The sequence below is a fragment of the Seriola lalandi genome, unplaced genomic scaffold (genome assembly GCF_002814215.2).
Source record: "Seriola lalandi dorsalis isolate HSWRI2012SDOR001 ecotype SW California unplaced genomic scaffold, Sedor1 jcf7180002054866, whole genome shotgun sequence".
Lineage (NCBI taxonomy): Eukaryota > Metazoa > Chordata > Actinopteri > Carangiformes > Carangidae > Seriola > Seriola lalandi.
In genome coordinates, this window is record NW_019525419.1 from 801,845 (window position 1) to 817,543 (window position 15,699).

The window sequence follows — 15,699 nt, forward strand, 5'->3', positions numbered from 1 at the left end:
CCGCCCCCTTGACACCACAGAAATGATCAGTGTGAGAAATCCCATTGAGCTGTGTGACCCTGACTGAACGCTCTCAAAGACCAGCGACCTTTCCCCCAGTTGAAATCTTGCCAGAGAAACTCGTTTCTTTTTCTTTATTCCTCAAATCCTGCTGATGTCAGAGCTCGGAGGTGTTACTGTGATTTGTACTGACTGGCTGAACTCAACTGTTGCCTCAGCCATGTTCACCTTTCACCCAGTTCTCATTTGTGGCCATCAGAAGCAGATATACAAGTTCAAATTCACTCTGATTCATTATTATAATATACTTATTCAATATGTATAAATTTCTGTGTTTATTCCTGTCTTTCTCCCATCATCACCCTCACCCTGCTCTCTGAAGACTAAACATAAGTAAAGTGAGACAAAAATGTGGTGGGCTAAGGAAGCTGGGAGTCTCAGCTCTTCCACAGTTGGAGTGTATCCAGTCTGGTACAGTCTGGATGAAAGCACTCATTATGACTGCTGCGCCAGTCACAGCTCAGTTCAGTTGGGAGCAGCAGCTGCGTGGCGTTGCTTCACACTGAGGGCATCATTTACTGCCTCTTACAATGACTGTACACAACAGTATGAGGGCAACTGACAAAAGGCTGTCAATGTTAATTCCCCAGCTTCTCTACTACTATTTATCCCAATAGATGTCTTTTCTCTGGGGTAATGGAAATAAGGTCTAAACAAACTAAATAAACATATATTTTGTTTTGTTGGCCTAAGTGAATGCTTTTAAACAACTTATCCTCACTTACTTTACTTGTGTCATTGTGTTAATGTTATCCTGTATTAACTGAACAATGTCATTAGGATTTAAAGGCTAAAAGCCACAGAGTCTGTGAAAAAGTCCTCCACAGGCGTCAAGCTGAGCAGAGAAGCGTGTCCCAAATTGATTCCATTCCTTGATTTTAATTGCCAGTGATTTAAGCTTCTTTGTAGCCTTACTAAACAGATGGCCTGCCACATTTGGCGTCAGATTTCTTCCAGTAGACTTAAGACAGTGTCAGGAGGGGGTTTTACTTACCGGCTGGTGAGTCGCGTTGCTCCGGGCCGTCGGTGTCGCTGCTCTGTGGGGAGGGTCTCTGTCGTGACTGCTGGATCTGAAAAAGTTCAGAATCAGTCATGAAAATGTGGCAAAAATAATAGAATACATCTCAACAATTTCTATGACAGGGAATGCAGAGATGTTGGTTTGCTGGTTGTAATGCTTGCTCACCTGACTTTGCAGAGTCCTGATGCGCACATTCTGCTTGTCAAGCTTCTCCTGTTGGAGTCTGATCCTCTCCATCAGATCATCAATGCGTTTGTTCTGAGCCTCCAGCATCACCTGACAGAAGATTAACACAAAGGTACCATTTTTTAGTATTTTATCAACTTTATTCTACACCCTGCCTATGAGTAAAAAATTTGCTCATGGCACAGTAATACCACCGCAAGAAACAGTAGAATTAACATATCGATCAGGGCCACTTGCAGGAGACATAGACATTTCCACCCTTCAATGACAAGCATTTGTCCTTTCCAACTGTCTGTGGTGTGGTTATGTAACTCCCTCACTGATTTTCCATCCCACTATAAAGCCTTTCAGGCTCACACACTGCTTTGTAAAAGCAAAACTACAAAGACAGCACAGCTCTCGTAAGCCCCTTCAACTGTGTGTCACATGGTTGAATCTCTCCACGTTGTAAAATGTGACAGCTGTGGAAAATTATTCACACATTCTTGTAGCTGATGCCTGCAGATCCCTTTGTCTGGCAGTATTTAGTGTTTCCCTGCACGTACTGCACACTCCGTCCTCCATGCCTTGCAGGCTCGTTAACCAACCTCTCTCCACTTCACTCCACCACACCCACCGCCCACTGCTTGCCCTCTTTGCATTTTCATTTAGTGCCCTTGAGCTCAGGGAAAAGCCCCACCATAAAAGCCAACTATCCATGCATACTGTAGATCCACTAACTTGAAGAGTCCCTTTAACCATCTGTTGCAATTGCAATTCATTTAGCTGATTTTCTTCCAGAACTAATCCAGATAACACAATTCTGATTATTTAAACAAATTAAAACAAATTATCATCATCAGAACCCGTAGACTGAAATGCTTCCATTCTCACCTGGATGTTACGAACATCGCTCTTGTTCTTGGCACCAGCGTTTGGTTCAGACAGCACCGCGTCTCCCTGCAGCATGCTGTCCACCCTCCTCTCCAGCCGGCTCATCCTCTCACTCATTGTCCTCCTCTCCTGCTGCATTTCCTCTGCCTTTTCCTTCAGCTCGGCTGTGACATTCAGCAGCTGCCCCTCTCTGTCCTCCAGTCCCTGGGCCTGAACCTTCAGGGCTTCCCCCTCTACTCGCAGCCTCTGGCTTTCCTTTCCCAGCTCAGTCACTGTACGATTGAAGACCTTCAACTTGGTGGAAATGTCCCTCATCTGGACTTTGGTTTTGTCAACATGCTCCTTCAGCCCCTGGCCCAGCTGCAGCAGGCCATGGGCAATGACATTCACGTCATCCCATGCTGCATACTGTACACGCTTCTCCTTGGCACCGGCACCGCCGGGTGATCCCCCTTTCCTCTCGAGAGGGAAACCTGTGGCCAGGAGCACCACCAGGCAGAGAGTAAGAGTTGCTAGTGTTGTCTTCATTTCTCCCGTTGTCCTTAAGTGTTGAAATCTTGCTTTGAAATGTGTGTTGCCTTGTTGCAGAAGTGTGCAGTGTCCTGCCCTGTCTTGCTAAGTTGATAATGAGAGCTGAGGCTCCTGGTTGAACAGTCACAGCACCACTGTTATATAGTTTCACAGCCCTCAACTCTAGGCTGTAAGCTGCCTGCCATTGGCCAGCCGAGGAGAGGGAGGGGTGCAGCTACTCTCAGGTTTCTGTCCCTCCTCCATCTCTCTGTTAACTATTCATGTCAGAAGCGGAGGAGGGACATGATATAACAAAAAGATTGGCTTTCATCTCTGCACTGTGGGAGACAGGGACTACATTATCTACTGAAACTAAACAATTGATATCCCCAGCAGTGAAACAAATCATTTTCTGTGAAGTATTGTTGAATTAACACTAAGTATATCATGTGTAGTATTTCTGAATAAGTGAGGTAATCCCTTCATCATCATAAGGAACATCCTGAAATTGGTTGATAAAGATATCAGAACCCTGATTATGCTCATAGATAGTCAATCCAAAACATATCACTGTAGCTCTGCAGATCCTTGTTTAAAAGGCCATTTTAAAATATCAGCCAACACCATTTACTTTAAAGCAGCCTTTTACTGAAGTCTGAATTGTGAAAGTGAAAGTGGCAAATGCCACTGTGGGCTGTCAGCAGACCACCCACACTGAAGCCAGTGAAAGATGAAGCCCAGACCTTTATACTCATCACTATCTGAGCGGAGACTCTGAGCCTCTTCTTCCTGTCAGTAGAAACATTTTCCATGTATTCAACGTCCCGCAACCTCACGCCAGATGAAATCTTTGCTCTTTGTCATTTAGGCTACTGATTGTACTATTACTGTGTCTCTTACTCATCTCTGTTTATACTCTCTGTATCCATTGGGATCACATGCTGTCTTGTCTAGGTTAGATTAATGTGATTCAGATTTGTATTGAATAGATATATTGTATTTGAATATTAAATCCTAAATAGTTTCCTCACAAGACTGATAAAGAATTCAGGCAGAATTAGGGAACATGAATTGATCTGCACAACAAAAAGATTCAAGTTGATTTATGTACAGTAGATAATTATATAGCTTTAAAAACAGATAGAGATTTTTTTTTAAATTTCCCTTTAACTTAATTAGCCTGATTACAATCATTAGCCTTCACAACAATCTTATTAAAAGTGTAAATTGTACTCCACCTAATAAAGCATCCTTGATATTTCATTTGACTGACAGAGATAGATCAGATAATGATTCAAATATGATTCTTAAAAGCCCGTAGAAAGAGCTATTGTAGAGCAAGTACATCAGGCTGTCCTAACTATCTCCTCTTGGACAATGCGAGGAATGAACAAAGTCAGTCACAGACAGGAGAGGAATATGCAAACGATGTGGCCTGAGGTGCTCCTCAGCAAAGATTTCATCTGTGAGGACTGTGAGAATTAGGGGAAAGTTCACAGCACAGAGAATGCCCACATTACGAGCAGAAGGGTTTTTTTTTTTTTTTAAACAGAGATCACAGGCCATACGTGATCCGGGGCCAGACCACAAAGAAGGAGCTGGTTTAACCCTCTCCTGTCTGCAGCCCAGACTAAGTAGGTGAAAGGTAACTGGGAGACTGCTGACGGTGCTGAGAGGGGAAACACAGTGCAGAGGAATTACAGCCCTCATTTACACGCTGGAATGTAACAAACATTATTGGCATTGTTTTCCCAAACCCTTAGCAGAGAGTGGTTTCCACTGGGGCGAGCAAAGACTGCAGTGTTCTGGTTAAAAATAGGCTTTTCTCATTAAATTCCAGGTAGTCTTTTTCATTTCATAGGAGCCCTGAGGTCATTGTAGACAGATTTGCTTTTGTTTGTTCAAACTGACAGACTTGTGTAGCAACTGCGGTGATGATTCATATTCTTTCAGCTACAGTTCACTATCATTTAATGAAAATATTCTTTGATATTTTCTTAAGTATTTTTCACAGGTAAATGAAAGGCCAAGTGGTTGGAGAGTACATGTGTGGAGCAGGTACAAGGAGGAACATGCTAATAGCTGAACTTTATGACAGCCTGGTATGAGCGTCATGACTGTACATGTAAAAAAACGTATGTGCCTTATTACATTTATTGCATTCTTCTGCGACATTACAGAACTGGCAGGGATATGAGTGGGGTGCACAGTAAGGGTGTGAAAGATGGACTGCAGGCCTTCATTTTTTTTGGCTTTGTGTTATTTCACACATGGGGAGAATTAATTTTCTTTAAATGAACATGAAAGACCCGTCTGATGTTCAGCTGTGGAAAATAATCGCTGAATGTGCTGGTTCAAATTGTTACAGGCAAAATCCAGTTTTTCTTGATACTGTAATTGCTGGATGACTCATGCATGTTTTGGTCATAACCAGTAAGGCAGAAGTGCATAATAATTCAACAAGATCCTCAGCATTTAAAATCCTTGTGATTTCATCAGTGGTGAAAGAAGTATTGTGATCTTTTATTTATGTAAAAGTTGTAATACCAATGTGCAAAAATACTCCTTATCAGTAAGAAGCCTACATTCAAAATTTACTTAGGTAAAAATACATATGTTATTAAACATGAACTCAAAGTTTCAAAGGTAGGCTAGTTATTATGTAGTGTAGTCTAACGCGGATTGCTATTTAATTATTAGCATTTTAATGTTCTCGTCATGAAAGTTTAATTCTTATCAATATACTGTTTGAAAGCAATGAACCTATTTTCATTGTTACCAATCATGAATTTTCCCTCTTTCATGCATAATATATGTTTGTATGTAAAATTATAATCTACAAAATAACATCGTCAGTATAATGATGTCAGTAGAATAAAAAAAAAAAAATATTTTCTTATATTATATATCTTATATTTTCTTTCAAAATGTAGTGGAGTAAAAGTATGTAACATGAAATGAAAATACTGCAGTAATATACAAATATCTCAAAATGTACTTAAGTACAATATTTGAGTAAAAATGCATTCAGTAACTTTCCACCACTGGATCTCATCCAGAGAACACTGAACCAGTTCAAGCAAGAACCAACAGACTAATCATCAGGTTGTAAGTAGGAATATATTTACTTTAGAGAAGACTAAACAAATGAATTAAATAAACATTATTGTGCGAGGTTTGAAGGAATCTGTCTCCTCTGTATCCTCTCTCCTCTCATTTGTACTCGCATAGCCATACAGTCCCGTGTCACTGGATCATCACCAGATCCACGATTCGCCACAGCTGCTTATTCAATTTCCCAAAATGGCCGCTCCCATCGCTAGCCGGCATGGTGACCTTTTACCCAGATTCCGAACACAGAACATCTGTAAATCCCAGTGCGGCCCCCAGACTTAGTCATGTACAAGAGGATGGAAAGAGGGAGGAAGAAAAAAAAACAGGTGCTGGAGCCTGTTAGAGCATTAAACCTCTGGTTCCCATGGATAGACACTGATCTGTGATCTTTTCCATTTGGGACTGTTTTATTAGAGGTTTTATATTCATTGATTTTCCACATGTGTCTGTCAGAAGTATATATCTGAATCCATTTAATTGAAGTAAAAAATCCAGAATAAAGATGTTAGACCAGTTTTTAAAAGAAAAACTGAAAACGGAGGAAAAGAAACAATAGATTTTCATCTTGCATGCTCCTGTTCAGACCTGTGAGATCTCAGCATATGAATATCCAAGCAAGACTCCATCATCAAAATAAGGCACTCAATTTGACACACATACTGGTTGTCTACAGATGTGTACCTACCTACATCACGTCTCTTGGAGTCAGATAGGGTAACGGATCATCACCTGTCCTATTTCCCTCTTTTCTTATATGATGAGATATTCATGAGTAGCAGACCAAAACCACTGCGTGGCCACTGAGGTGCATGGGTTAGTGAACGGAGCTTATGATTGTCTTGTTTGAGTAGAAACGTCAGTCAGGATGGTCTGGAGAAGTAAATACGGATGAACAGCAGGGAGTTTTCTGCCGTAATTAAACACAAGAGGATGGATGCTGCTCTGTAGGCACACCGTAATCATAACTGATGAAGAAATAATATTTTTATAGTTTTGGTTGGGGTGTGGTCAGGAATGTACAGTATGCTAGATTTTCACTTGAACAGAATGAACAGCACGGGTGTTACTAGTAACAGTGACTGTGCTGAGACCCTGAAACTGGTATAACTAAAAGGAATGCAGCTATTTAATGTTGTTAGTTACACGTGTGCTTCTGCCAATATAAAAATGCCACCATTAATCAGTTTCAAATTTTCTAATATTTCCATATTTCACCTCATATTCGGAAACAAATGACCTCAGAAAATATGATTTTCATCTCAGCATTTCACAGAGACATTTACAATTACATTACAACATTTTTTCAGCCGTCAAGCAAATAAATCAGTGAGGACAGACAAACCTGCTGACAGATACACACGTCCTCATTCACACACACTCGCGCCCCACCAGACGTGCAGAGGAAAACGTTTGCCTTGAACCAATTTTCCAGAACGGCCAGATGAAACACACTACCGCCCCCAAGTGGTGCAAAGCGAGAGCATAACGTTCCTCTTTGTTCAGACTTGACCCCTGCTCATTTATTCATTCATTACCCTTTGGTGACTGTTGTACTATTGTTGTCCCAGGAGCTGCGTACTTGATTTGACATGGCACAGACGCAAATGAAAACCGGCGGGTGTGACTCGTTTCACCTCTGGTTTAGTTCGTCACGAACAGGCCCAGGCAGGGGGGAGCAGGCTGAGAGGATATAACAGATTTCCTGTGTTGAGTCCTGCTCTCTTTGGACAAGGTTGGTCCATCATTTTGCATCAGCATGTATCAAGAGACTCTGTCAGTTCCCAAATATTTGACTTTTCTGAGGCTTTAAATAGCTGCATTTTGGTTAGCTTTTTTTTTTTTTTTTTTAACATCCTGCAAAGTTGGAATAGTTCTTATTAGAAGCGTGTAGCAGTTACTTCTCTTCTAGGTCAAAAACTTTGTGACATAAGACAAGTTATGTAAGTCAAAAGAATGCATAACTGTTGTCCGTGCACTCCAGTGCCCTGTTTGTGCAGCTGACCAAAGACTTTAATGAACACATACACACATTTCATTCATACATGTACTCTATCTGTCTTTCATGCTTAGATGCACACACATACACATACACATACACATACACATTGCTGTCTCCTTTTACATTCCTCAGGCTACATCTCAGCTTACACATGCACAGACCTGTGCTACATGATACAAATGAATGTGTTTTTGTTACTGCTTCTGCTTGGCTGGGTCAGTATTTGTTTGCGATGAGATACTTTTAATTCTAAGACTGGTTTTTACCTCAACAGACTCTTCATGCTTTTCCCTCAGTTCTTTCACTGCTCATGGACTAAATGAGTGTCCCAGATGGCAGGAAGCATTAAAGTACAGAATGTACGCATATCCCAGTTTGGATAATGTAAATACATATAGACTGTGGTTGACCTCAGCAGCTGTGTACGCTGACAGTTCTTTCTCTCTGCACTTCCAGTATTCTTGGGTTAGGCTCTTACTCTGTCACCAAACAAATAAGCGCTGTCCTTGTAAGACTGCAAACAGTATTAGACTTGATCCTTGGGTTAACTGCAGTGGCTACATTTAGGAAAGACAACACTTACAAAAACATCCTCTTGAGTGAGTACCCGGACATTTAGTGTCAGGGCAGATTGGTGAAAAATAGCGAGGACACTTTGAGTCATTTCTGCCTTCTAGCCCTGATCTGTCTTCACTTCCAGGCAGGAAGCCCCAGAGTTACACAACTGACGTAAAACAAAGCCCAAGCTTCACTTACTGAGTGTGTTTCTCATGCAAGACACCATGTGGGCCGATGACAGAACAGACCGCACTGAACAACTACAGCTGATGCTTAAAGTCATAGTGCCAAATCTTGGGAAACTTTGGGACATATAGTGGGAATCTGCATTCATGCAAAGAGTTAGATGAGGAGACTGATACCACTCTCACATCAGTCCAGCCAGGAGATGGTTGGGTTAGCTTAGTTTAGCATAAACAGTGGAAACATGGAAACAGTTATTCATCCAGTTTTACACTTCTGCACAGATTAAACACACAAAACATAACATGCTAACTTTTTTTTTGTTTTTACCTTTGGACTGAACCAGGGCAGCTGTTTCTCCCCCTTTCTCATCTTTATGAATAAGTGGATTTCTCAAAATGTCAAACTTGATTAATCTATTGAAAAGATCAATAATATCCATCTGTCTTTTAAATATGAAGCTACAGCTCGCATAAACAATATTAACAAGGAAAGAGCTACCCTGGCTCTGTCTAAAGGACAGAAATAACCCACCTACCAGCATCTCTGAAGCTCACTAACATGTTATAACCCATTTGTTTAATCTGTGCAAAAAATGATGTGTAAAGACGGCAGTCTTTCTTTTTACAGTCACTATGTTGAGATAAACTATGAAGCTGGCGGAAGCTTCATAGTTAATGCACACATGTGAGATTGGGATCAGTTGTCTCATCAAACCTGTGAATAAACATATTTTTCAAATGTCAAAATATTGTTATAATATATATAATATATATATATATATTTTGTATTATAATATAACAGTGTACTAATGAATACATACAAGGAAATGATGCATTATTTGTGACTTAACAAAAGCATGTGTATATGTATATGGCCTGAATCCTGCAGTGTTTACACAGAAAAAAAATCCCACTGGAGACCAAAACAACTTACCAAGGTCAAGGATGAATTCCATGCTAAATGCAGTTGCTATATATAACTCAAACACACATTTACATTGTCTGGGAATTCTGCTCCAATCGCACCCGCAGCTGTGGGTGCTAAATGAGCTCTCCAGAACCCATGCTTTACATTTAATGGACCCAAACCCTCAGACGTGATAAGCAGTGGCTGTTTAGTCTCCCCAGAGTTTCAGAGGACGCAGCTTTGTCCCCAAAAATCGGCCCCATGGCGGTGTGTGCCCCAGATATCAAGCCTGATTCCCATGAACTAATTGGCCTCCTGTAAAACATTCAAGCACGCATACTATGTTTACCAGAGAGGAATGAGCACTTGAGGCTACTGGGTGTAGGTTACTGATCACAATGATACTAATTCATTGCCCCATTAATTTCAATCAACAAGAGTGGAGGTGGAAGCAGGTCAGATGGAGGGGACACTTGAACTGAAGAGGGATCTAACTATGAATGAGGCTTGTTCTGGGAAAGATGTGGGTATTGGCAGACAGCCTCTTACTGTCAAGTGCAAAGCAGCCGGTGGTCTGGAAAGGAAAAAGGAAAGAAGGCTTGAATTACAAAGTGTTCTTCCAGAACAGAAGGGGTTCTGACCTGTAACTGCACCACAGCAGCTGCACTCTGTAGCACTGACACTTCTGCAGAAATCATACATTTATGTTTCTTATTTCTGATGCAGAAGGGACAATATACTGCACATTTGTTTGGAAACCACTCACCCTCCGGAAGTCTTGTTGTGCAACATACAGTTTCAAAAAGCTTTTGTATGTCAGAGGCAGCTCTCAGATTGATACCACTCTCATGTCCGTCTGTTAAACATGAAGCTAGTCTTTTTAAATCAAGATGTTTAATGGAAAAGCAACCTATGCACTTAAAGAATTATCAGCTGTCACACTGAGTCTCTGACTTCTTACCATCTGTTGAGGCACTCTATTAAAACCCCCTATAATCTCTAATGACTGATCCCTGATCCAAATTAATCTCAAATCCTGAAATCTAATTGAAATTGAGTGTTCCCAGGAAGTGCTTTCAGCTTTGTATTTTTCTATATTTTCACAACTAAGTCAGGGATGCAACAGGTTGTTTCAGAGTTTTGGAGGTAAATCAGTCCAGGGATCCTTATTTTGTGAGACTCCTCTCTGTGGATAGAATCAACAGAAACAGTCCTGTGATTGCAGTTATTACTTTAGCGTGTGCAGCAGTTTTGATCCAGCTAAAATGACCTGTTGTGGTATTTAGTGTTACTTTATTTCACACGTGAGCCTTAATTTAAGATGATGCATTCCTTGTGCCTGCGTTGAAAATGCAGAGGTGATCATTGCCAACAGGAGGTGAGTTGGTGGCACCATCTCCTCTGAGCTGCCATGACAAACATTTGTCCTACGCACTCACTGTGTAGATATTCAAACACTGGCGTAAAGACAGGTCAAATGCTAGAAGGTTAGAGTAACCTGTCTCTTAAAACTTTGGTAAATATTTTTGCTCCCGAAACTTGGATTTTAACTTGTCAAATTCCATTTTAGTTTGTTCCTGCTAAATATTGACCCAGCTGTGTTTCCTGAATGTATCCTGATCTCTAATTAGGTGTGTCAGCAGCTCAGGGTTTTTACTGCTGAGCGCCTGTAAAATGTCTTCCAGGATCATAATATAGAACCAGTATGTGATGCCACTGAAATTTAACCCTGCAGGGAGTTATTTTCGAGTTTCGGGTTTTTACAGGTGTCATTGACTGCTGTATATCGTAGTGTACCTGTATTCATACTGACACAGCCTGTCCCTTTCATTAGCAGAGAAAACAAACCTGAACGCTGAATAAAGAAACAAAAGAAGACAGAACATCAACACAACCTTTAACCCAGATAATGTCCTCTCTTCCTGCAAATTGCTGAGTATACAATTAGTGTTTCTACTACAAACTTTTGTTCCTCATCAGAAGATAACAGATGGCTCAGATGTTAATGGATTAGGACATTTTGGGAACTACACTTCTTCACTCTCTTGCCAAGATGATAAGATTGATACAACTCTCATACATACATCTGTTGTATCGATTTTCTTATTTAACCCTCAGCAAAAAAGCAAATAGGCGTATATTCCAAAATGTCGAACTGTTCCTTTAGGACCATGTTGAGGAGGAAACTGATCACATAGTTAAGAGGCTTTCTTATTCAGTGGTGGTGGGTAACAAGTGTAAACTGGAGAGGAAATAGTTTCTCTTAGGTGAACTTGAATCTGAAGCTGCTTGTCATCTTAGAATTATAGGCCTCATGTGTCATAGTAATAAAACAAGCCTGATCACATCAGATTCTCCCTCAGCGCAACACAAACACTCCTCTGGAAAACCACCTGACTGTGTATATGGCCAGTACGCTGTGCCAGCATTCATGTCAGGCCAGGGGACAGAGTCCAAGAAGCTTTGTTTTACGATGTTTATTAAAGGACATGTGCCACAGAACTCCAAAACAGCTCTTTCTCAATCCCGCCCCCACGTCACCATCCCTCCACAACAGGCTCCGTTATTATCAACAGCCAAGCGTCTGACCCTGTGTTTCAGCCCGTCACTTTGCCTGTCTGTCTGCGCACCTGCTGTTTGTGCTGTGACACAGTTGTGCAGGGAATTGTGGGCAAAGATATTTTACAAGTCGTATGCATTGTGGGGGACGGAGCCTTCAAAAAATAAATGGATGGCTTGTTTTTCTGACCTTCGCACAATGAAGTCTCCCCCTTTTGCACTTTTGCTTACATAAAAGTAAATCAAGAATGTCCAAGCTGTGCTTGGCTTTTTGTTGTCATCCTTCAAGCTGTCTCTCATTTACCCTTTCTGGTCTTGTATTTATTTATTCTCTACACTGTTGTTGCTCTCACAAATATACAAAGGTTTCATTTAATGCCTATTCTCAAAGATATTTGTTTCTAATTGCCTCTCTCATTAGTGATTTGAGTGTCCTAGATATAATGTGAGATATGCTATGGATGCCAAGTTTCTAATCTTTAGCATTTATTTTCACCCTTTTTTTGTTTGTAAAGCTCTCCTTTTGGCTTATCCCCCTGGAGCCTAATTAGACCAGCCTCACCTTCTGCAGTTAAAGGCAGGAAACAAGGGGAGTCTGTAGAGAAGCAGGGTGTACTAAAGTTCAGTGATCAGAAAGGTTTGAGATTGTGAGAAAGAGGACAGAAACCAGCAGAGAGAGGGGCAGGGAATGTCCTCTAGTTACCTCTGGGGTGTCTTCTTGGCATCCCCTCCTTGTGTCCTATGGGCCCCATTTGTAAATTTTGAGGGCCGTGACCCAGGTCATAGCAGGGATCAGAGTGTGTAAATCAGAGGCCTCTCTCCCCCTGGAGACTCCATGACCTCCCTGCTGCACATCCTGTTAACCAGCATGGGAGCGACAAAGCCCAAAGCCTCCTGCCAAGTTCCTTCAATTCCCGTGAGCCTCTCCACACCAGCTCGACAAGATGATCTGCAGTTTGAACTTGTGTCACTGTACAGTACATTTGTTACACAGATAATTAATCTGTGAAGAACCTTAAATAGCACCCCTGGCAAAGTATATTTACTCCAGTACTGTACTTGCCTTACCTTAGCTTTGAGGTACTTTACTTGAATATTACCATTTCATGGTACTTTATAGATTATTATAGATTATTGAACTCCATTACATTTATTTACTGTTTTCTTGAACTGTAAATTCAAGTAGTTAAAGTTCAAGTTAATCCACCTTCACCAGCTTCATCATGTATCAGTATTAAGTAACAATCCAACAATATAATACATCATAATATCAAAGGGGCACTTTCTGCATGAAACGATTTTATCACTTTTTTTATACACTTTTGCGTAAATCTGGAAAAAATATTTTTCGGCCACTGACACATCATCAACTTCAAAGTTGATATGATGACATTGTTAGCCAACACTTGCTCATGGAGAAACATTATCATTCATTTGGAATCATGTTTCTGGCTTCTTGTGGAATTTAAGTTAAATATTCAATCTCATTTTAGCTCTATTTTGGTTTCAGTCAAACACCTGAGGAAAATATCTGGCTCTTCAGCTGCTGAATTCTCCACTATGTTTACCAGCTAGTTGCTACCTGTGTCTTCCTGCTGTTTGGTGGTGAGCAGGTAGTGTACAGTGGTTTTCTCTAGCTGCCCTGTTGGAAATAGCCTCCTGATGTGGCTTAAACATGCAAGATGGTGAAAGAGGTGATAGTGAACAAAAACAGTGATGTTTGGGGTCAGAAAACCCAAACTTAAATATGGGCCACGATTAGCTGCTTTGTGGGTTCAGGTAAGATCAAGTGCCAAAATCCTAAATAAACTTAAGGGTTACATGGGTACATAATATGTCCTGTATGATATGATAAAATGAAATCAGAGATAACGAATACAGATAAATGTTGCCCTTATTTTGGTCTAAATTTGGAAAGCAGCAAACATTTCATACCAACAGAGTTAAAATAGGAGCGACACTTCTGCACCTCTAGGCGCAGTGTCCTTGATATTTGTGTGTCTGGTTTAATGTTGCAGATCCCAGATACTGCCTACAGACAGACAGACAGACAGACATGTCCACTGCTGGTGTTTTCTCCCGGCTCAGTTAGACCTTGGTGGCATGCAGACAAACAGGGAGTGGCCTTGGGACAGGGAGAGAGAGAGGGAGGGAGACGGGGGAGATGGAGAGATGGTAAACACATGCCACCCGTAGCTCTGGATGGGTGAGTAAAGTGAGGAGATGGAGAGGTGTAGAATGATGATGACATGGGGGGGGGGGGTAAACTGACACCAAGCTGTTTTCAAGCACAGGGCTGTTGTTGACTGTGAATCCTGCTGAATAATATACTTGGTACCCCCCCCCCCCCCCTTTTTATCATCTGTTTCTATTGCTTTTTCTTTTATTTTCTGTCCTTTAGGTCAAAATGAGAATGAAACAAGTGCAGGTGATTAACAGTCAGATCCAGACTGTGGGATTTGTAAATCTGTTTTCTGATACACAGACTACTGGGCAACTTGTTCATTTGTTTATGCACACATGGGGCTCTGGAGGCACACTGTACAAACATACTGTTACATGTAGGCGTCGGTATTCGGCAAGATAAATACTGTTAAGCCAGATTTACACCCTGATTTCTGACTGGATTTGTAGAATTAAGAAGATCAGAAAACTGTTTTTCTGTCTCTCTGTCTCTCTCTCTCTCTCTCTCTCACTGTATTATCATCTCTCTTTCTGGTTCACTGAGTCCGGCTGTCAAGTGCCAGCATGCTCTACTTGGTGTTGCACGTCTTACTTTAACTTAATGAATAGCTGCCAAAATTTAATTTGTGGTTTGGTGTCGGTTTTCCGCTCTGGTTCCATGTTACTGGTTGATGCCCTCCCGGTTGAAACTGCAGTAAAGTTTGTAAGCCTCAGGAACTGCAGATGCAATCCTGTAAATAATCTGCACCGTGAGAGGAACGTGGGTGCACCTGTGTTACTTTTGGCATGGATATGCACAAGTATTAACTGTGGCAACCACAAGTAAAACACTTTCCTTTGTTGCAGTGTTTATTTTGGGCATTCTTTAGCACCTCTATTTTTCCCTACAGTGAAACACCTTCAAACGGTGGTGTATTGTTGGGTTTTTGGGCTTATATTGTAAAAACTGATTTGAAGGAACACCCGTTTAGAGTTTTTTTGTAATTGGTCAACTTATTAATGACTATGAAATGCTGTTAAACAGATAAATGAGTTCCCCTTTAAAGCTGTATTCATACAAATATCAAAGCAGTATGCTGTAGTAGAGCTGTGTCTGGCAGGTGCTCTGATTCCACATCATGTTGTTTTTACAGCTAAAATAAATTCACTTTTCCACACCACCAGGTCAGTTCAAATCCTTGTGTAAAGTAGGTCAAAGTAAGATGGAAAATGGAAAATCATTTAACCTACACTACTCATACATACAGCAGGCAAAGAGCCACTTAGCAACACACAGCCCAGACTGACCTGCTTTCCTTGTTCAAACAGGCACTTCATGAACCTCAAGCTGGAATCCAGCCAAGCAACGTCATGCTCATAAACAACTTTCACACATAAAGGTTTTGAATATAAATATATAAGTATAATATTTGAATATATAGATGTGCAGAAAGAGTTTTATGGCGATTTCTAAATTCCTATAGTGCATTGATTTACAAACTCTATCCCAGTGTAGAAATACTTCATTTCATATTCAGATATCTTACATACCATCATTTAGGTT

The 15,699-nt window shown here is 40.9% G+C and overlaps 1 protein-coding gene across 1 annotated transcript in view; it reads right to left on the reverse strand.

Moving 5' to 3' along the window:
* Positions 1-2,798, reverse strand: part of angptl4 (angiopoietin-like 4) — a 6,871-nt gene extending 4,073 nt beyond the window's left edge. Inside the window, exons 1-3 of the mRNA XM_023428100.2 lie at positions 2,141-2,798; positions 1,247-1,357; positions 1,055-1,130 (exon numbers count right to left, since the gene is read on the reverse strand). Coding sequence (XP_023283868.1) covers positions 1,055-1,130; positions 1,247-1,357; positions 2,141-2,668 — 715 coding nt within the window. The 5' untranslated portion in view covers positions 2,669-2,798. The remainder of the gene's footprint in view (positions 1-1,054; positions 1,131-1,246; positions 1,358-2,140) is intronic.
* Between the last annotated feature and the right edge of the window lie 12,901 nt (positions 2,799-15,699).